Source organism: Vombatus ursinus, unplaced genomic scaffold, assembly GCF_900497805.2.
Source record: "Vombatus ursinus unplaced genomic scaffold, bare-nosed wombat genome assembly UNPS02014830.1, whole genome shotgun sequence".
Classification (NCBI taxonomy): Eukaryota; Metazoa; Chordata; class Mammalia; order Diprotodontia; family Vombatidae; genus Vombatus; species Vombatus ursinus.
This window is the reverse complement of record NW_020954608.1, coordinates 9014999-9038272: the sequence shown is the minus strand read 5'-3', so window position 1 is coordinate 9038272 and position 23274 is coordinate 9014999. Positions and strand designations below refer to the sequence as shown.

General features: G+C 38.9%; 1 protein-coding gene across 1 annotated transcript in view; it reads left to right on the top strand.

Annotated features, from left to right (window-relative positions):
- The first annotated feature begins 1454 nt into the window (after positions 1–1454).
- The window catches only part of SLC26A4 (solute carrier family 26 member 4), a 58049-nt gene continuing 36229 nt past the window's right edge, over positions 1455–23274 (top strand). Inside the window, exons 1-5 of the mRNA XM_027838855.1 lie at positions 1455–1609; positions 3124–3263; positions 5986–6096; positions 10059–10243; positions 11699–11863. Of these exons, the coding sequence (XP_027694656.1) occupies positions 1455–1609; positions 3124–3263; positions 5986–6096; positions 10059–10243; positions 11699–11863 (756 nt within the window). The remainder of the gene's footprint in view (positions 1610–3123; positions 3264–5985; positions 6097–10058; positions 10244–11698; positions 11864–23274) is intronic.

Here is a 23274-nt window from a genome sequence, read left to right as displayed (position 1 = left end):
GATATATATAGTTATAGCTAGGTATAAATATATTTTATATACATATGTGGAGAGAGAAAGAGAGAGAGAGAGAGAGAGAGCACCAAGCTGTGACTACTTTCCTCTTTTTCAATGAAGGGCTTGGACTAAATGATCTTTAAGGCACAGCTCTGAGTTATCTGATTCTGTGACTCAAATTCCAAAGAGAAAAAAATTTCACCTAGACTTTCTTTTTTGTCAACCAGCTTCACTTCTCCACTTGGTGCCTACCAGTTTACCTGGGTAAGAGAGTCCAGGAAAAGATGGAACCTGGGAGAAAAGGCCTGTACTCCAGGTGGCCCTAACTTCTTGATTATTCTCTTAATCTTGCCTAGCTCTGCCTCGTATGTCAAGTTGCCCCCAGCATTTGGCAGGTTCCAAGCCCTGAGCCTATAGGGGAGACTCTAAGTCACAACAGTTGAAAAGCTGGAGGAGGGGAAAAAGGAAGGGCAGAATTTTTTCCCCTTAGGCAGGTGAGTAGAACCGGCCTTGGGTAAGGACTCCCTCTTTTTCTACCAAGATATTTGTTTCTGCATAAATAAACGTTCCACCCGCCTTCTGCATGCTATATAAAAGCACCCTCGGGGCCTATCCCCAGGCACATTCTGGGAGGGGCAGTCTAAGGAGCAGGTAAGATCGTTGGCTGTCCAGTAGAGAGCAGGGCTGCAGCAGCCTTCCTGTACAGTGGGTGGGTGAGAGGGAAAAGGTGAAGAAGGGAGCTGAAGGAAAAGCATCACAGGCTTCGTTCTGTCGGGTGCCGGCCACTTTCTTCCTGAACAAGCTAACCTGGACTAAAGCCGCTGAGGTAGGAGGAGAAATCAGGGCGGGGGAGAGGGTGAGAGTAGCGCTGCTTTTGGAAGTAGGGTCCCACGAGGGCGAGGACCGATTTTCTGGAAGCTGACCTCTTTGTACGCTAGCAGATTCCAAGGTCAGTCTCTTCCCGGGGCTGCACTGTGTTCTACTGGGGGGCTGAGTTGTGGCTCCATCTTTGCTTAGTGGGAATGAGTAGGACGGTAACTTGAGAGTCGTCCTCTCCCAACTACTCCCCTTCTTATCTCTTCCCTCACCCCCGTACTCCTTGCCGCTTAGTTGACTCTTACAAATTTCAGGACCCGGACAGCGCCTCCTTTGTCCAGAATTCTGAAGGGGACCCGCGCAAAACTATCCCGAGCTCTCTTGGGGAGCGAGACACTTAGCCTGCCAAAGCTCTGAGCTCTAGGTGCTGTCCCAGTTCCCTTAGGCCATCCCATTTTGGGAATGATGCCAACGGGAGAAGGGAAATTGGGGGAAGCTCTGGCTCTCTGGGGCCGGCTGCTGAGGACAGCGGCTAGTCAGGTTCTGAAACGGCACTGATGGATGATCACTTTCCCTGGTCACGTTCCTCTCCTACTCTTTGTCCCTCACTCCCCACCTCCCTCTGTCCTCTCCCAGGGACCATGGCATCTCCACGCAGGATGGACCCGGAGCTGCCGGAGTACAGAAACTATGTGGTTTCTCGGCCTGTCTACAACGAACCCTCCTTCCTGGAGCAGCACGAGCGGCAGCTGCGTGAGCGCCAGACAGTCCGCGAGAAGCTGGTCAAATGCTGCAGGTAGCGGGGCTGTCCCCACTATCACGGGCTGGGAGTGCCGCACACGTGCCTGGGTGGGGAGAGGGACCTCTGAGCCCAGGTCGTTGGATGATGTGATCTAGGGAAGCCTCACCCGGGTGGGAACGCTCTCAGGTGTGGGTCTAACAGCGAGCCCTCTCTCTGCCTTCCCTGGGGAAAACCGGCTGGCCTTTGGTCTTCCAGATACAGGTCTCCGATTCGCATGCCGTCCAGATTCGGCTTCGTGGCCGCAGGCTGAGTCTTGTGTTCCCAGTTTTAATTTTCATTCCTCGTTCCATACCCTAGCTGTTTCGGAAAATTAAACCTCAGAGACTTTCTACTGTCACACCTTTCCGGATTCCCCTCTCTATCTGCCCCCTTTACCTCGCTCTCCCGTCCTCTCTCCCATCTCTTGCTGTTTCCCACCACCTAGCTTTTCCCTTCCACAATGCTGTCTTCTTTACCCTGGTTTCCATTCCTTTCTGATGACCTGGCAAAGGTGGAAGGGGAGGTGAAGGTTGAGGGTTTTTAAGAGAAATCCAGCCCGAGGGAGGGGAGTCACTAGGATAATCACCTGACTGAGAGTCCTTGTGCCACTGAGTATGCTAAATTACTAGTTCCAGTAGGTTATACTCTATATCTACATTTGAAAATTTAGGATCAAAATAATACTAAATAATTAGAAAGTGGTCACAAAATCACAGGAAAGGATTTGAGCCTGAGGCTATCCAATCAAAGCCGGAAACTCCAATCAATGAATTTAATCTGAACATGCAACCCAGTGGCATAAACAGGGAAAACTGAACTATTGCCAGGTTTTAAAGAAAAGGAATGTTGCAAGGGACAATTACATGGAAGTCACTTAGCTATTCATCAAGTTAGGAATCCTGTAAAAACTGGCACAAAGGGAGTGGTATGCCAAGATACACAAATCATGTTTACTTAAAGGAAAAAAGCAGGCACCTGGGTTAGAAATGTCAAAACTAATTTCTGATTACTGAGACCACAATGTATTGGGACTTTTTTTTTAGAGCATTAAACGGGTGGTCTGGGAGTGAGCTACCGGCAGAGCACTGGCTTTGGAGTGTCTCAGTCCTATTCAAATCCTGGCCCAGTCACTTATCAACCGTGTGAATCTGGACAAGTCATCTAATGTCTGTGGGCCTCAATTTTCTCGTCTGTAAAATAAAGGGGCAGGACTGGATGACTTACAGGGTCCTTCCAGTTCTAAATTCATGATCTCATAAAAGTATACTTGCACATGTGTTTTCTACTACTACAGACTCTTGAACTAGATACTCTTTCTCAGTTCTAACATTAAATGAGTCTATGATTCCTTCACTGATATAGTTCTTGGCAAATACATGATAAAAACTTAAATGATCAAAGTGAAGATGTACTTTTAATTGTTAAAACACATTTTTTCATAGAGCTCAGATTATTATTCCTTCCCCTAATGGGTGGACTGTTGTTACTCAGAATTAGATTAGAAACCTAATTTTCTTGCTTTTTGGTAGTTGTTCCAGAAGGAGGGCCATTCGGATGCTGAAGTCTCTTTTACCCATCTTGGAGTGGCTACCCAAATACCGAGTAAAAGAATGGCTACTTAGTGACACAATTTCTGGTGTTAGCACCGGGCTTGTAGCCACTTTACAAGGTAAGATTGCCTTTTTAATGTTTGCTCTTAACAGCCTCCCAGAGCTTCACACAATCATTGTAACTCCATACCCACAGTTTAGGAGATCCAGAAGGGGGGGGGGAGAGAGAGAGAGAAGCCTTTCTATCCATCCCAGCTGTTATACCACTGCTGCACAGTCTACTAGGTAAACATGTAAAGAGCAAAGTTTTCAAAGCATAGAATACATTATTCGAGGCTCACAGCAAACCTGCGAAGTATTACCATTAACTCCATTTTACAAATGAAGAATCAGAGACTGGGGAAGTTAAGTGATATACTTGAAGTTACACAGTTAGTAAGTAATAGAGATGGTATTTCAACCTACTTTTCAATCCAGCCCTATTGCATTATACCAAATTGCCTCAGAATTTCCCACTGACTCTCTTCCCCACCTCCCACCCCCATCTATAGCTAGATGTACTTCACTTTACTTCCAATCAAGCTATTTCTGAAAAGTGAATTTCTATAAAAGCTAACCTTATTATCCATACTGACTTTCATTATGAATTTAGAGATGAAATCCCACAGAAGGGAAAAAAATTTCTATTAGATGGGGAAAGATCTGAGTGAGGTGGAGGATAAAGATCCTCTGACTCCATGCATGAATATATGCACACACAAAGTTCTCACTTTCTCCATTTCAAAGATGTCTAATAGAGCTAAGTTTGCAATATCACCTTTTATCCCCAGAATTACTACAAGAAAAGTACTTTGAAAACCTCACAAACAGAGGTTCCATATAAATGGAAATTGTCATTACTGTTTTACTCTATTCTAAAAATTCTATAAAGTTTGAGGGTTTCAGGTCATATAACAACAACAGTAAGATGTTTCATTCTTGGACCAGTTCTTCAATCAAAATTTATTTAAATCAAATCTACTGAGAATGAAGATCACTGCAAAATATTAGAGTAGCAGTGTTACCTGAAAAGAACAACATTGTTTTCCAGAGCTACTTTCCTATTCCACATGCTTTGGAGGACTGATCACTCCTTATTATGAATGATTTAAAGAAAATTTCCATACCATTTGACATCATGGGTTGCTAGATTTTTCTCCCTCACTTGCCAAGTGGGATTAGGAAATTAAGCTAGAACAAAATTTGGCTGGCCCAACCAATAAACATTTAACCAAAAGATTAAATCCATATAGAGGTACTCCAGATTCTGTCCTGAGGCTATGTGATGCATAGTCCCTCCAGGCACATGCTTGGGAGTATGAACTAACCTGGGCAAGATGTAAAGACTGTGCAAGGATCCATAGTATTCTTAAGATCATAGGGCTCATGGAATTTAAGCTAGAGCGCTTTTGTTCTTTGAGGCACATTTTTAACTCCTCTCACCTATATAAGGAGTTATCCTCACAGGCTCAGGTAGCATTGCTGTCATGTTCAATTGGATTTTTTTTTCCTTTTTGCCTAGAAATAAAGTTTTTTTTTCCTCCCTAGGAAGGGGAAGGGAATTATATAACAGTAATCAGGCTCATAAAAGAGGATTGAGCTTAGCCACAAGTTTATCCACATGCAAAATTGGTTAGACCATTTGAATTGAGTTAACTAAACTCTTTGAAGAATTGATTTAACTTGTTTAACTGCTTAACCAGTACATGACTAAATTGCTTATTGATTTAGTCAATCATTTGAATAGGTGGCATGTTTAAATGCAGCCCTTGTTTCAGCCAAGTTGAATTATTTCAGCTCTGATACAGAGCTGTTCCTAGAGTTGGAAGAAGTGGGTTTAAATCCTACCTTTATTTGACAGAGGCTCTGGAATCAAAGCAACCTGTGTTCAAACCTTACCTCTGATGATTATGACCTATACAACCTCTCTGAGCCTTAGTTATTCCAATCTTCAGAATGAAGAGTTGGACCAAGTAGCCTCTAAGCTCCCTTCCAGTTCCAGATCAAGGATCTTATGAGCCCCCGTACTAGCTGTGTGACTGTGACCAATTATTCAACTTCTCAGTGTACTAGGTCACTAAGATTTTAAGTTATAAAAGAGTTGCAAATCTGTACCAGTGGAAGGAATTTCCATGCAAAGAGTGAAATCGCAGGTCTGGACCATACATCCAACACACCCACAAAATTTTATGTAGAATAAGCAGCTTAAGTTGATTTATCGAGACTTAAGAGAAGGGGATGCCCATCAATTGGGGAATGACTGAAAAAGTTGTGGTATATAATTGTGATGGAATACTATTGTGCTGTAAGACATGATCATCAAGATGATTTCTGAAAAACCTGGAAAACTGATGAAATGATGCAAAGTGAAGTGAGCAGAACCAGGAGAACATTGTATACAGTAACAGTAATATTGTACAATGATCAACTGTGAATGACTTAACTATTCTCAGCAATACAATGATCCAAGACAATTCATTTTTCTTGGGTCTTTTTTGTTTGTTTGTGTTTTCTTTCACAACATGACTAATATGGACATATGTTTTGCATGACTGCATATGTATCACCTATATCAAATTTTTTTGCTTTCTCAATGAAGGGAGAGGGTAAGGAGGGAGGGAACAAACTTGGAACTCAAAATTTTAAGATATGAATATAAAAAAATTTTACATGTAATTGGAAAAATAAAATATTAAAAGAGACTGGTAAGAGTGATTATTGGTAGAAAGCACTTTTTCAGTATAGAAGATATAACACCAACTTTTAGGTTTATAAATTGAACTGTTTTGGATGTACTTTTAGGTATGGCATATGCACTCCTGGCTGCAGTTCCTGTTGGATATGGCCTTTACTCTGCTTTCTTTCCGATTTTGACATATTTTATCTTTGGAACATCAAGACACATCTCAGTTGGTAATTATGAATATATTTCTATGTATGCTAGTTTAGCATGGACAATTAAAAACACATTGGATAATATCTAAGTCATACTTCTGGGGATTTTCTTTTGGTTTTTCAGTTGACTTGGGGTTTTAGTGACAGTCAAGTTGGTTATTTGTGTGTTGTTTTTATTTATGGGATATGCTGGGAATTGTTTTGGAAATGCAACACCCTTGTTGAAAAAAGTGATAGAACTTCTTACTTCAATAGAAAATAATTAAGAAGTGGGAAATTGAGAAAAAATGGAAACTATAGCATGTTCTAGTAGTACTTGGACTATATTCATATTCTAGTAGTACTTTGGGGAGAAAAGACCATCCTTCATAAAACTGACGCTTCGTTTAGAAAGTGTGCAAGATCTTAAATCTTGTACAAAAGTTAAGCTGAAAAGAGGAAAATCTTATAATGACTTTGAATTTGTTGTTTCACTGGATTAACTTAGAATTCACTGATTCAACAAATATGTATTAAGTGCAGAGTACTATGCTAGGCATTAGGGGAATTAGAAAATTTCAACAAGACATTCCTTTCAAAACTGAGGAGTATAAAACAAAAACACAGTGAAATCTAAAATACACAGTATTACATAAATGCATTAGCATTTTGAAGCCAAATGCTATGTGAGGACCAAGGAAAAAAAGTTATTCCTGACTGTGGAATCAGGGAAATCTTCATGGAGGAGATAAGGTTTGAGTGAGGCATCTTCTGGTTCAATAAGAGTTGTGGGACAAGGGCTGGTTCACAACACCCCACCCCCACCAACCTGAGCCTCCAGCCCTGGGGCTCAGAGTTGGGTTGGTTTGCTCAACTTGCCCCTATAGCCTGGGGCACAAGTCAAGCTGCCATTTATTGGAGTACTTGTGTATTTCTTAACCTTTTAACATTTATAAACTGTGCTACCATTTTTAAATTAAGTTCATACCTTTTTTATGTGTCACTGATGAAGTTTTTGAGTGTTGTCCTCCTAACCCCACTTTCCCCCATAAATTTTATATTCTGAGATTTTGCATAATATGGGAATGTACGTGCTGCATTATAAGGAAACTGCCTGTAGAGCCTGAAAAGTTTGTATGGTACTAGATTGTCAAGCCCAGAAATTTGTTTAGGTCTTTGAATGCCAGGTAAAGGAGATAATAGGGAACAACTGCAGATTTTTGAGTAGAGAAGTGAAATGACTAGATCTATTCATAAGAAAGATTATTCTGGCTGCAATATGAAGGATAAATTAGAGGGAATTAAGGCTGGAAGTGGGATAAACTGACTGCAGGTTATTACAGTAATCCATGGGAAACTCATGAAGACCTGAAGTAGGTTGTTACAGTGTAAACAGAAAAAAAGGGTCAGATGTGAGAAATAAGGAGTGGAAGCACTTGTTCAGCACCTATCATAGTACCTGACACAAGGTAGGCACTTCATAAAAAAGCTTATTAGTTGATTGGTTGGTTGGTAATTGATTAGATATCAGAAGAAAGAGTCTAAGATAACCAGAGGGCTGCACCCTAAGGAGATGAGATAAACAGCAGCACAACCAAAAAAAAGTGAAGTCAGGAAGAAAAGTAGTTTTAGTGGAAAGAAAAAACAATACACTTAATTAAGTACATGTTAATTTTGAGGTGGTGAGGCCCATCCTCCAGCTGGAGATGTTTTATAAGCACCTGGAGATATGGTTCTGGAGTTCAGAGGTGAGGTCAGGACTGGACACAGAGATGTTGCCACCATCAGCAAATAATTGGTAGCCAAAAGAGATGGCCAAGGGAGACTGTAGAGAAAGAGAGAAGTGAAGAGGACTGAGAGTAGAGTTTGGAGGAACACTCAGTTTAAGGATAATTTCTCCCAAATAGAATGTAAATTCCTTGATTGAAGGAACTGTTTTGCTTTTCTATTTGTATTCCCCGGTGGGTAGTGCAATGTTTAGCACATAGTAAGTGCTCAATAAATGATCATCCTTTCATAGTTTTGAGCTGGAAGAGACCTCAGAACACTAGGAAGAATAACTTTAGAATATGCCATTTCAGCATATATCTCTTCTTTCCCATGAGAAGGGATATCAAAGTTTTGCCAAAACAATTGTTTTTTTTTTTTTAACTTTTTTTTTGTGTGTGTGAGGCATCTGGGATTAAGTGACTTGCAGTCACACAGCTAGTGTCAAGTGTCTGAAGCTGGATTTGAACTCAGGTCCTCCTGATTCCAAGGCTGGAACTCTATCCACTGCACCACTTACCTGCCCCCAAAATAATCCTTAAAGCTAGGTTTAGCTCTCTTCTTTGATGTAACTCAAAATAGGGTTCCTTCCTTCTTGTCCTAAATTTTTAATTTTGTTTTGGAAGAATGTTCTAGTAAATAAAATATTAAAGCTGATCTTACTATTGAGTTTCTTGCTTCTATTAATGGCACCACCATTCTTCCCAGTCACCCACTAGTAAAACTCTTGGAATTACCCTTGACTCTGCTCTCCATTCCCTTCCTCATTCCCTGCCCTCTATCTAAGTTGTCAAGTCTTTTCATTTTTTAATGTGACTTGCATGTAGCTTCTCCTTTGAAAGCCATGTTTACTACCATCACCCTACACCTGGTCTTCTGTCATCTGAACTTCTTTAACATTCTCTTACCTGCTTTTCATCTGATATTCCATTAGATTGTGAGCTCCTTGAGGACAGGAACTGTCTTTTGCCTCTTTTTGAATCTCTAGTGCTTGCACAGTGCCTGGCACATAGTAGGCACCTAATAAATGTTGATTGATTTTTCCTATTTCCAATCTCTTCTTTGGTAGTTCTGCCTACTTAATCTTCCTAAAGTATTGGTCTAACCATGCCACTCCCTAACTCAAATCCCTTCAATTGTCTAACAAATACAGTCCAAACTTTTGAACCTTGAAGAATTATACGTTTAGAGCTAGGTCTCAGAGACCATCTAGGCCAAACCCTTCATTTTACATATGAGAAAATGGGGGCCCAGAAAATGTGATTTGCCTAAAGCTATATTGCTGAGATTTGAACCCTAGGTCCTCTGATAGTATCCAAAATGTGGCTTTTTAAAATATTATTTCCTATTAACAAAATTGGACTTTTTGCTATTCCTTAAATATGCTTCATGATTTTCTGTCTCCATGCCTTTGCACATATCTTCCTTCTGCCTTGGGCTGCTGCAAATTTGGAAAGTACTTTGCAATTAGCACAGAGTAGATGTGAACTGGGATAGCTAGGGGCACAGTGGCTAGAAGACTAGGGCTAGAGTCAGAAGATTCATCTTTGTGAGTTCAAATCTAGCCTCAGACATTTTACTAGCGATTTGACCCTGGGAAAGTCACCAAACCCTCTTTGTCTCAGTTTCCTCATCCGTAAAATGAGCAAAAGAAGGAAATGGCAAAGCACTCCAGTATACTTGCCAAGAAAACCCCAAATGGGATTGTGAAGAGGACACAACTCAACAACAACAATAACAAAAAGATGAACTGTATATTTTCAGACAAAGAATTCAATAGGCAAGAACTGGCTGGGGAAAAGAAAGCTATGGGTTCATTCGCCTTAAGTCTCTCTCTTGTCCTGGACTTTTAGATTAAAAGCTTATCTCCATGGTAAAAACAAACAAACGAACAAACAAACACAAACTACAGTCTCCTCTCACAGTTCCTTATCTTGTTTTGAACCCTGAAAAACTGAGCAAGACATTGGGTTAATTCATCCCCAGACAGATCAAAACACAGAATAAAATGAGAAATGGGCTCATATGGGATGGAAATAAGCATATTGTGGAACAAAATGAAAGTAAGATCAATATGTGTGATCTGAGGAATTGGGGTTTTGACTTTTTTGACTGAATGAATAAAAATTTTTTTCTTAACTAAGGTGCTGGTTATTGGCATATTGCTGATGATAATACATAGACATTTATAATTCTTAATTGACTAATGACAAATTAATTCCTGTAATTTCTAGGACCCTTTCCTGTGGTCAGTTTGATGGTGGGATCTGTTGTTCTAAGCATGGCCCCTGATGAACAGTTTATCTTGCCTAGCACCAATGATACAGTCGACAACATTACCAGAATAGACTCTGGTGCCAGAGATGCAGAGAGAGTGTTAATTGCCAGCACCCTCACTGTTTTAGTAGGCATTATACAGGTAATGTATCTCTATGGCAAGTACACATTTAAGTCATGATTTCTTTATTAACTAACAATACTGGAGAGTCACCAAGGTATAGTGAATGGAGGGAGAGCCATTCTTGGAGTCAGAAAGTTCTGGATTTAAATTCTCCCTCATAGGGCGCCTGGGTGGCACAGTGGATAGAGCTCCAGTCTTGGAATGAGGAAGGCCTGAGTTCAAATCTGACCTCAGACACTTGATAATTCCTAGCTGTGTGATCCTTTGCAGGTCACTTAACCTGGATTGCCTCACCAAAAAGCAAAAAAATTAAATAAAAAAATTATCCCTCATTCTAGCTGTCTCCCTCTGGGCACAAACTCTTTGGGTTTGAGTAACCTTTCAGTTATTCTTTGAGCAGTTCTTTAAGAATTGAAATTACAGATGAGTTGCCAATCACCATTGGTGGAGGGGATTTCTACACCACACTAATGAAATTACAGGTCCAGAACAAAAATGCCATTTGATTTTGTAGAGGCATTTTTGTGTTTGATGTAGTATGGACTGTCATCAAATCATCAAAGCTTCTTATTGGACATAGGTTTGAATCCCACCTCTGACTCTTACTGGAAATGTGACCAAGGACTTGTCACTCAGTCCCCAGTTCAAGATTTTTCTCTGACACAAGCTATTATGTTCATACCATAGCTGGCCTATCACTTCTTCTCTCTAAGCTTCAATTTCCTTATCTGTAAAATGGGGGTAATATCTGTAAGTATTGCCTCATAGGGTTGTTGTACGGATAAAATGATATTGTATGCAAACTTTAAGGGCTAAACAGGATATCTAATCTATTTAATCTATTAAATTTTATAGAGGTACTTAAGCTATTATAGCTTTGCAGTAAGATTTAACATTACCTTGCAGTAAGACTTTGGGAACACTCTCCATAAATGTCAGTTATTTTTACTACTACTAGTATAGCTAAGTCATTTAGCCTTCCTGAGTCTCAGTTTCTTTACCTGTAAAATGTGGAGAATAATACCTGAAATATCTCTTTCACAGAGTTGTGAAATAACTGATGTATCTTTAAAGACCTATATATATATTCAAGTATTTTTTGAGCACTTACTATGTGCCAGGCACTGTCCTAGGTGCTGGGGAAACAAGGACAAAATTATTGCCAGATATGAGACTGTAGCTCAGCATAGTAAAAGGACTACTAAGCAGCCCTGGAGTCACAAAAGACCCAGTTTTGAATCCTGTCTCTTGAACTTATTAGCTGTGCAACCATGGGAGAACCACTGAATCTCTCTGATTGTCCCCATTTTATAGCATCTCCAGGGTTGTTGGAAGGATAAAATAAGATGGTATATGGAAAGAACTTTGTAAACACAAGCAGCACTATGCAAATATCAGCTAGAGGCAAAATATTAGCATTTTTCATTCATTCCAAGCAAACCATTTGTTTTTCTTTCTCTCTTCTTGTATTAGTTGGTATTAGGAGGTTTGCAGATTGGATTCATCGTTAGATATCTCGCAGACCCATTAGTCGGAGGATTCACAACAGCTGCTGCCTTTCAAGTATTTGTCTCACAGCTGAAAATTGTCCTCAATGTTTCCACCAAAAATTATAATGGTGTCCTCTCAATAATATATGTGAGTAGTTTTGCTTTTTTTTTTTTTTTGATCCTGCCAGTGCTGATCTCAGGTAGTATCTATTCTTTCTCTTGCTATCAATACATTCAGAAGTATTCAGTATAAGACTGAGGAAAGACAGGTGGCCCAGTAGTTAAAAGACCTAATTTTGAATCCTGCCTTTAGATACTAGCTGCATGACGTTGGGCAAATCCGTTAACCCTTCTCAGCCTTAGTTTTCCCATTTGTTAAGAGGGTTAATTGTTCTACCTACTTCATAGGATTATTGTGAGACTCGAATGAGAAAACACTTGCAAAATGCTTAGCAAACTCTAAAGCACTATATGAATTAATATTACTTGCTCACCAATGTCATAAAGGAAGGATTGGATAGGGTGGGAGAGAGTGGAGAGAAGAAGACCTGTAAGGAGTCTAATGCAACAGTCTTGGAAATGGTAATAAGGGGCTGAACTAGGGCAGATTGTGGGAATAGAGAGAAGGCAATGGAGGTGAAAGATGTGGAGATGAGGAAATAGGACTTGATAACTGAGAGGTTATGAGGTTATGAGAGGTGATGGGGAGGAAAGAATCTGAGATAACCCTAAAGTCCTGAACATGGAAGATGAGGTAAATGACTGAGTTATAGACAGAAATGGCATAGTCAGAAGGAGCAACAGGTGGTTGTTGTTGTTTTCCTTGCTTCTTTTCCTACCGAATCTCTTATTTTTTCTGTGCCTACTTGGTGTATTGCTTCGATAGATCGGGTGACCTCATCAATTCTATATTCCCCTCCCCCCACCCTCATTAGTGGAGATCACAACCCCCATGCCCTTTCATCCATGGTGACTCTTTGCCTATAATTCTGAAATCCTCTCAATGTGTTGGGATCTTCCTTGAAATCTCTTAACATGAAAAGGTCACCTACACAGTGGACATATGCTGTCTCATGATTATCACTAACTTTTGTTACATGACTGACCCAACTCCATTTCCAGTCATAAATGGAATTATTTCACATAATTGATCAACTATAATACAGGTGATTGACTATAATTACAGTCTAGTTATGCCCGATGTGCATCTATCCATTGTCCTTCATGTGGCACAAAGACTAGTATAGTACATGATTCAGTGTGATATAGCATTACCCACAGATTGTTAGTGTTAAAAAAATGGATTTTTGTTTCATTAGGAAGCTTGGGTACTTGAAAGCACTTGCAATTTCCTGAATTCAATCCATCTACATACCTTTTACACTGACTAATTCTGGCTTACTCCTTTATTCTTCCAACCCCTCAGTTATCTCACTGTCATATTCTTCAGATCAGCTTGTCTCTATACCTAAGTCTCCTGGGTTCTGAACCCAGGATATTGCCCTGTTTTTTGAACTTAGGAGGAGGCCTTTCACTAATCTCTGTCCTACGTGGCTATCCAGGAACTGAACTCCTTAACAATCCAATCTCTTATGACCACAGATCCTCTGGCAAATAGCGACATTTTGTCTCCAGGAACTGCATTTCAAGCTAGGCGTGACTACAGATCCATTTTTGGATAAAGAGATGGTTATTGAAACAAGAAAAGTGAAAAGACTGAGCCGACATTGGATAGATTTATGATATAGGCTTAGTGGTCTATGTGAGCTAGTTGAAAGCAACAGCGTAGAAAACAAATGTGATGGGCAAACTGCAATGTTTGGGCACCCATCTTATTTTCACATGTGTGTGTTTTTGTTTCCTTTCCACACAAGCCTGTTTTTCACTTTATCTGGTGTCCTGATTTTCTTGAGATGAATTAAGCTGACAACTTGTTCAAAATTTTAGTAGTTAAAACTACTGAAGGCCAGAAGGAGGCTTTTGTAGAAATCTATGAAATAGTTAAGACTAGACAGCAGATGTAGGAAAGGGGATTAGGGTTGGATAGAATCATAGAAACTAGCAAAAGGAAAGAGTAGGAAGGGGAACGGTGGTGTGGCAAAGCTTTGAGCAGTGAAAGGCCAATGAAATGACAAAACAAAACTATAATCCCATTAATAAGGTAAGTTTTAAGAGAGCCCTTTTGCGGTCCCCATTATTCTTAGAGTTCTAGGAGAGCCTCCTCAGGGCCTGGCCAAGTTGTATGGAGGTATTTGAGCTATTCCAGTTTAATACTGAATAAGGTGTGTTCTTTTGATGTGAATCAGGAGCCTAGAAGCCCTTTCATAATAGTCCTATGAGTTAGGTAACTTTGGAGAATAGAACTTTGCTTCTGGTGTTATCAGTCATGATCATTCACAACAGAATCCTTCAACAAATTCAAAGGAGCAGCTGTCTCCTTAAGGGAAAACTGAAAGATTGTTGTAAGATATTTCCTCCAGGAATGTGGCTAATTTTGTCTCTCTCTCTCTCTCTTTTCCCGTGTTTTTCTCTGTCTTCTCTTTTTCTATTTCTCTTTGCTCTCTCTCTCTTTCTCTTTTTGTCTTTCCTCTCTTTTTCTCTTTTTCTTTGCTCTCTCTCCTCTCTGTCTCTCTCTCCTTCTCCTGCTATTCTCTTTCCTCTCTCTCTTTTTCTATTTCTCTTTGCTCTCTCTTACTTTCTTTCTATTTTTCTTTCCTCTCTCTTTTTCTCTTTTTCTTTGCTTTCTCTTTCTTTCCTCTCTCTCTGTATCTTTCCTTTCTCTCTCTTCCTCTCCTCCCTCTCTCACTGTGAGCTTTGTGTCCTGAAGTACTGACGGCTAAATATAATGAAGACAAAGAAATTGAAGAGGAAATATTAGACTTAAATGAAGGGGGAAATCTTTAAAAATCTAATTAAAAAAATACTGCAAAGGGGGGCAGCTAGGTGGCGCAGTAGATAGAGCACCGGCCCTGAAGTCAGGAGGACCTGAGTTCAAATCTGGCCTCAGACCAAACACATGACACTTACTAGCTGTGTGACCCTGGGCAAGTCACTTAACCCCAATTGCCTAAAAACAAACAAACAAACAAACAAAAATACCGGAAAAACTAGAGGCAGAGAGGAAAACGAAAAGTTAAAAAAGGCTCTTGCAAGACTTTCCTCAGAGAATTTCCTAAGAGAAAGATAAAAAGATGATCTTGGCTACAATTCAAAATTATTGCCATGTATCTTGCTTATTTTGAAGGGCACCAGAACTGCAATTTCATTGGCACAGGTCGCTCTCAGTGAGGAAACGCTTTCTGCCAATGAAAGAAATACCTACTATGCAACTTAAGAGTGTTTGGGTATTGTCTAGGGTACTGAAGGGTTAAGTGACATTATCCCTACTCATATGGCCAATGAGAGCCCAGGTCTTGTCTGACTCCAAAGCTGGTTCTCAATCTACTGTGCCACATGGCTGTTCTTCATCCTGCTCATGTAAATAAAGTCCAAAGTCTCTTTTTTGAAGTTATAGTTTTATTTTCAGTTATCAAGGACTTTTTCTTTCTCTTCTTTCCCCCTCTCCCTAGGGGTGACAAAGAAAAGAAAAAGAACTAAAAAAAACCCCCAAACAAACAAACAAACCAAAACCAACCAAACTACAAAACCCAGGTCAAGCAAAACAAATTCTCACATTGGCCAAGTTCAAATATGTGTGTCTCATGCTGTATGTTATCCTATCACTTCTCTATCATGAGATGGGCAGCATTCTTCATCATGAAGATGATGAAATCATGCTTGAACATTGTGTGATCAGAGTTCTTAAGTTTTTCAGAATTATTATTTATTACAATATGATGTGAAAATGTACATTGTTCTCTTGGTTCTGCTCATTTCACTCTATGTGAGTTCATACAAATCCTCTCAGGTTTCTCTGAAGCCATTTTTTTTTCTTTTTACAGCACAGTAGTATTCCATTACATTTATATACTGCAATTTGTTCAGCCATTCTCCAGTAGATGGACATCTCCTTAGTTTCCAGTTCTTTGCCATGACAAAGAACTGCTATACATATTTTTGTACAGCTGTGTTCTTTACTTCTTTCCTCAATCTCTTTAGGATGTAGGCCTATTAGTGTAATTTCTGGGTCAAAGGATCTTCTAGAGGTTAGTACCTTTTCCAGCATAGTTCCCCATTGCTTTCTAGAATCGTTAAGTCAATTTGCAGCTCTACAAACAGGGTTTCAGCATTCCTATTTTCCCATAACTCCTCTAACATTTGTCATTTTTCCACTTTGCATGAGGTGGAACCTTAAAGTTGCTTTAATTTGTATTTCTCTGATATATTACTGATTTGGAACATATTTTCATATGACTATAGATAGTTTGTATTTCTTCCCTTGAAATCTGCTTGTCCATAACCCTTAACCACTTATTATTTAGGGAATGGCTCTTATTCTTATAAATTTGAATCAATTTTTTTATACATTTTGGAAAATCTTATCCAAGAAACCTACTGAAAAAACATTTTCCCATGTAACTCTTTCCCTTCTAATCTTAGCTGCATTGGATTTATATATGTAAAACTACTTAAATTTTATGTAATCAATATTGTCAACTTAATCTTTTATGATAATCTTCCTTTCTTTTTTTTTTTTTTTGGTGAGGCAATTGGGGTTAAATGACTTACCCAGGGTCACATAGCTCATAAGTGTCAAGTGTCTGGTCTGAGACCAGATTTGAACTCAGGTCCTCCTGACTCCAGGGCTGGTGCTCTATCTACTGCACCACCTAGCTGCCCCCTTCCTTTTTTTATTGATCTGAAAGGTAATGTCTTCCTTGTTCCTCTAATTTGTTTATAATGTGATTGTTTATATCTGGGTTGTTTCTGTTTGGAGCTTACCATGGTGTATGGTATGAGGTGCTGGTCTAAACCTAATTTCTGCCAGACTGTTCAGTTTTCCCAGCAACTTCTGTCAAATGGTGTGTCCTTAGCCTAGTATCTAGATTTTTTTTTAAACAGCCTTCCCCAGTAGTTACTTATCACCCAGATTGAAAGTAAGGAGCTGCAGCAGGTAAGGAGATCCTGTGAAATTTATCCTTTGGTGGCTACTTCTAGATTCTCACTGCTAAGGGGAAAAGACAAGAAAATGAATATTTCAGGGTTAATCTGTATTTGTATGTATATGGATTCTGATACTTATACAGCTTTATCAAGCTGATTTCTTTTGACAGTGAAATGTAAGCCAATAAAAGCCAGAAAAGGACTACTTTAGGGCTGATCTTGCTTTGTATCACATAGAATCTAACTTAACTGTGGAAAAGCTTAACTTCAAGCAGGTATTAGTATGAGAATAATACTGGTTGAAGTCAGAGGACCTGTTTTAGATATTCATCTCTGCCACTTAGGACCTATGGGCATAACCTCATTTACAAAATGAGGTTATAAAATGATTCTACACCATAGATAATTAATTTGTGGGGCAGCAAGGTGGTGCAGTGAATAGAGCACTGACCCTGGAATCAGGAGGATCTGAGTTCAAATCTGGCCTCAGACTCATAACACTTGCTAGCTGTGTGACCATGGGCAAGTCCCTTAACCCCATTGCCTAGCAAAAAAGAAACAATTTATAATCAAGAATCCATAAATAAGACTAGGCATATGTTTCTTTATTGTTTGATTTACCTGAGTAATATTGTACAAAGGAAGGACAACTATCAAAATGATGTTGCCTAGAAACACATTTTCTAAATTAATTAAGTATCTTTACGTATCTAAACACAGGTGAGGAAAAAATATTTTATAGAGGTGCTCATCAGTTGTGATGTAGTTAACCTCTTGGTAGAATACTTGAACTAAAAATAGATTCTAATTTACCCTGTTGCTGGGTTTGTTTGTTTGTTTGTAGTTTCTTTCTTTTTGTTTTTATTTTTGTTTTTTTTTTTTTGTCTAAATTTGATTTCATTGGGGAACTCATCATTCCTATCAGAAGCAGGACTCTAGATTTTCCTGGGACAAGGAAACACTGAATATTATTGGATAAATTGTCACAAAAAATGTAGATGTACTTCATTTCACAGAATAGACAGAACCCTGAAAAGTTATATATTGATTATTCATAAATTGGAGGACACTTTAGATGTATCAAGGAAACATTTTTTAAAGATTTGCATATGTTCATACAGATTAACCTGGTATTCCTGTAATGAATTTTTAAATTAAATGAACAAAAGAGTTTATAAGATAAATAGGGATAGGGACTGGACTTGGATAAGGAAATTCCTACTAATTCAGATAAGCATCTTCCCTATTCCTAGGGAGTTGCCTAGAGCATAGAGAGGTTGTGACTTGAGTCTCACAGTCAGTATGCGTTAGAGGTAGAATCTGAAACTAGGTCTTTTGGAAAAAGGTAAATAATTGCTCTAAGTTTATGTGTTTTAATAAATTTGAGGGGTTTTTCTGCATTGGATTTAGAGGTATAGAACTAAATAGGAAAGTTTACAAAAAACTATAATCAAATAATGTTTAAATGACAATTAATTATTAAACATTTCATTCTTAGAATTATATGGATAGAGTGCTGGGATTGGAGTCAGGAAGACCTGAGTTCAAATCCAGCCTCAGACACTTATTGGCTATGTGACCTTGGTCAAGTCACTTAGCCCTGTTTACCTCAGTTTCCTCATCTATAAAATGAGCTGGAGAAGGAAATGGCAAAGCACTCCAGTATTTCAGTCAAGAAAACCCCAAATGGGGTCACAAAGAATCCGGACACAACTAAACAACACAACTTCTTGACTCCAGGTCCAGTGCCACCTAACTCTGGGTATAATCTATCTAACTATTAGTAAAGCTGTTAATAAGATAGCTCATCTATTCTGGTGGAGAAGATGGAGAGAGCATGGATTAGATGATAGTACAACAGTAGCTAGCAATATTCAATGTCAAAGAGACAGGAGGTCTATAGTGGCATACCCCAGGGATCAGTGCTTAGCCCTGTGATGATTAACATTGTGTCAGTGACATGAATAAAGGTATAGATAGTATGCTCAAACAATTTACAAATGATACAAAGCTGAGAGAGATAGTTTACACACTGAATGAAGGTTAGGATCCAGAATGATCTTGACAAGCTAGAGCAATGGAGTCAAACTCAAATTGAAAGGGAGCTGGGGGGGGAGGGAGCATGGGAAGGAAGACACTAAACTATATAGAATGATTCCTGGAGAGGGGGGCAGCTAGGTGGTGCAGGTTCAAATCCGGCCACAGACACAATAACACTCACTAGCTGTGTGATCTTGGGCAAGTCATTTAACTCTGATTGCCTCACCAAAAAAAAAAAAACAAAAGAATGATTCCTGGGGTGAGTATTGACTTACAAAACTACATATTAATGTTATCTATATTTTATTTTAATTTATTTTGTTAAATATTTACCAATTATATTTTAATCTGATTTGGACTACACTTTGGAGTGTTGTGGACTAAATGCCACCACCTGCACCCCCACGCCCGTGTGTTCGAGACCTCTGAGCTGGAGCCCTGAGTTGAATCTAATAAGATAAAATTGAATAAGAACAAAAAAAAAGTCTTGCACTTCAGTATAAAAACTATTAACCTTATAACTATCGATGGGGAGGCATGAATAGTTAAACATTCTTTAAAAAGCTGTTTGGAGGGTTTATAAGTTCAATATGTGTGAGTCAACAGTGTGGTGTGGATGATGAAATAAGCTAATTTGATCAGAGCCGCATGAAGAAGGGGCATAGCTTCCAGCAATACAAGTCATAACTCCCCCTGTACTTTGCCCTCACCAGGCTTCATCCTGAGCATGGTTTAAGAAGGATATGATAAGCTGGAAAGTGTCCAGAGGAGAGAAACTAGGAAGTGGAGGTCCTTGAGGTTTGATAGAAGAAACTGGAAGTGATTAGCTAGAAGAAATGAAGACCCAGCAGGGATGCAATAGCTTGTCTTCATGCACTTGAAGAGCTGGGATTTGGAGAGGTATTGCACTTATCCTGCTTGGTCCCAGAGGGCAGAACCAGGAGCAATGAGTATAAGCAGCCCAGAGACAAATTTAGACTTTTGGTGGCAGGAAAACCTTCCTAACAATCGATCACTTGTCACATATATGATAGTGGGAATTCCTTTTGTGCATGAATTGGACTCAGTGTCTGCTGAGGTCCCTTGCCAACACTCAAATTCTGTGACTCTAACCTTTTCTTAAATGATTCGATCATCTTCCCAAACATCAGTTATTATCTTGTACTTCTATCTATCTAACAATACCTTCAATATCTACCAAAGTGCATCAAAAAGTAGCCCCAACTGCTAGATTTTTTTAGTTTTTAGGCCTGCATTCTCTGGGTTTTTCTTTCCTTCCTTGCTGTGATATCCATTCCCCTCCTCTAGTTCTTAACCTCTTATTAGAGTCAGGTGCCTGCCTCTAGAAAGTACTCCCCAACTTCTAATTTGTTGCTTCTCTTCTACGGTGGGCTAGAAAACTCAATCAACAAATATTCATTAGAACTGTGCCTCAAATTTAAAACTCAAAAGCATATGGAAGTGATTGTTGAAAACTGGAAATAAATTAATAAAAAGAAAGAAGAAAAAGAATTGTGCCTAAATTAAAAGTTAATATTTGTGTCTAATGGTAGCTATGGGGGGGAGGGGAGAAAAAAAGGCATTTATGTGATTTTGTTGTATATCTGAAAGGAATAGTAAGTTGTATAAAGTATATTTGCAGTTTGTGTGCAATTATCTTTTTATTGTACTATGTTATAGAAATGCTTGTGTTAGTCCATAAATTAAAAATAAATTAAATTAAAAGAAAAAAAGAAGACAAGCTAAAAGTGAGGATGTTCTAGAGGTTCTTATATGGATCCTGTTCATGAGGTTTAGTGCACAGACTTTGTAGCCCCTCAAGATATTTCTTTGCTCACTCTCTTGTTCTCACATGTACTTGAGATGATTGAATTTTCTGAGTCAGAAATCTCTCGATAAATGAGGCATTACTATAGGCTCATTGAGAACAGTTTATTGTTGACATGAGGTCTACAAGTACAGCATGCCTGCTGGAAATGGGTAAGCTACAGTTTACAACTTACAAGGTGTTCCAGTCCCTTTGGCTTGAGTTTGAAGGGGGCCTAGAAAACAAAGACTTATTCAGAGTAAGTGAAATGAAGCACCATCTTCCACTGTTGAGTGAAGATTCTCTGTCTGAAATAACTGAGTAACAGCATCTTGATCTATAATTCCCACAGGGGTGATTCTGATATTGCAAAGCTCTTAATTCTCCTCTTGGGGTTTTTATCTTTTCCAACTCTCTTGAAAAACATGTTCCTTTCCCCTCAGGAGTATCCTATTTATAAAACAAAACTAGTTTTTCTTGAGTTCTTACCTTAGGGGGAAGCACTAGTTTATTAATTTTAATTTTTTTGACTAGGCAATGGGGTTAAGTGACTTGCCTAGGGTCATACAGCTAGTTAAGTGTCAAATGTCTGAAGTAGGATTTGAACTCAGGTCCTCTTGACTCCAGGGCTGGTACTCTAGCCACTGTGCCACCTAGCTGCCTCCAAAAAGTAGTTTAAAAATTCTTTAATTCAGGTGTAAAAACTGGTGCCTGACGCGAAAAAATACTCAGAATGTATCTATAGTTGACACATTCTGTGGACTTGGAATCTGAAGGCCTGGGTTCGTATCCAAAGACTTTGCTCCTTACTTCCTGTTTGACCTTGACTAAGTCATTTCATTTCCCTTGGGCTTCATTTTCCTCAAGTTTAAAATGAGAGGGTTTCACCAGATAACCTACCTCTAGGGTCCCTTCCAAGTCTAAATCTATGATTCTATGACCTTTGCCAGCCCTAATTCTGTGTGAATCATGGCATACCTCTTTATTAGCATACACAGATAGGATAATTTTGGAGATTGGGGAACTTCTTTGCAATCAAATTGGCATAAAATCATAGAAAGCTAGAGCTGGAAAGGATTTGATTAAAAACACTAATTTTTTTAAAGTTTCTCCCATCTGTATGGCACTTTGTAAAATGTTTTCCTCACAAGAATTCTGAGTCAAGTAACAAAAGTTTCTTAATTATGTTTTTTTAGATAGATAAATTGAATTTCAAAAAATTGAATCCCACAGCTACCTGCCAAGTCAAGGCTCAAAACAAAGACAAAAATGAAACAGTCCCTGTCTTCAGAGACCTTGCTTCTAACTCCCAACACTACCTCCCATTTGTATCTATACACACCAAGCCTATCACAGTATTATGACATTTACCAAGATCATTTAGGTTCAAACAAAAGTTTCACCTGAAATATCACTCAGTTGACATAACAGTGGTTAGGGTGTTTTGTTACTGTGTTCGAAATGTCTAGAGAATTGCCATCATAACCTTGTGGTCATATGTGTGGTCATAACTTTTACTCTAAGAGTCTCAAAATTTCTATGCTAAAATTATGAACATGTTGGTCAGCAAATGATACTTTCAAGTTATTTTAATTTAATTTATAAATAAAATTTGTTTTATACAATTTAATTATAAAATTCCCTGTTAGATTGCAAGCTCCTTGAGGGCAGGGACTGTCTTTTGACTCTTTTCGTATACTCAACTCTTAGCACAGTACCTGACACGTAGTAGGTGCTTAATAAATATTTATTGACTGACCCTCTAAATCAGTTATGGGATTTTAGAAACAAAAGGAACACTAAAGATGATTTAGTTCAACCCTGTCACTTTGCAGAATAAAGAATCTGAGGCTCAGAGAATTTGTACCTAGCCCAAGTCCCCATGTCTGTCACCAGATTACCAGTCTAGTACTCTAGGTAGCATAGTGGTTGGAGTACTAGACCTGGAGTCAGGAAGATCTGAGTTCAAATCCAGTCTCAGACACTTACTGTGTAACTTTGGGCAAGTCATTAACCCTATTTGCCTCAGTTTCCTCCTTTGTATATTGAGCTGGAGAAGGAAATGGCAAACCACTCCAGTACCTTGGCCAAGAAAACCCCAAATGGGGTCACAAAGAGTTGGACATGACTGAACAACGACAAAAACAGCTCTTGTCAGTATCCAGTGCTTTCTCTATTACTAAAGTCATTTTTATAGAGCTTAGGAATCAGACGCATTTTTTAATTTTAATTTTATCTTTTATTATTTTGAACTTGACAAACAACCATAAACATGTACATTTACATATGTAAAGAAGAACAGAAAAAGAGAAGTTTGCATATCAAACTGTGATCTTTAATTACATATAGCTAGTTAAAAATTTTTTTTAAATTCAACATGTTTGTTTCAAAGCTGTTGTGCCAGTCTGTGTTTCCCTATGAATTCCCTTCTGTGCTCTTCTGTGCATTGAAGACCTGCTTCATTTACACTCTTTTTTTAGCCAAACCCTCACCCCTTCCTCCAGTTCTTCTCTTCCAAAGTATTTTTTAAGTCTTTCTTATAATAAATAATCACAGTGGACCAAAAGAGATCCACATATTGTGTCTGACATGCATGTCTCATTCTGCAATTCTAGCCTGTCACCTTTCTTCCAAGAGGTAGGAAGTATGCTTCATCATTGATCCAAGCA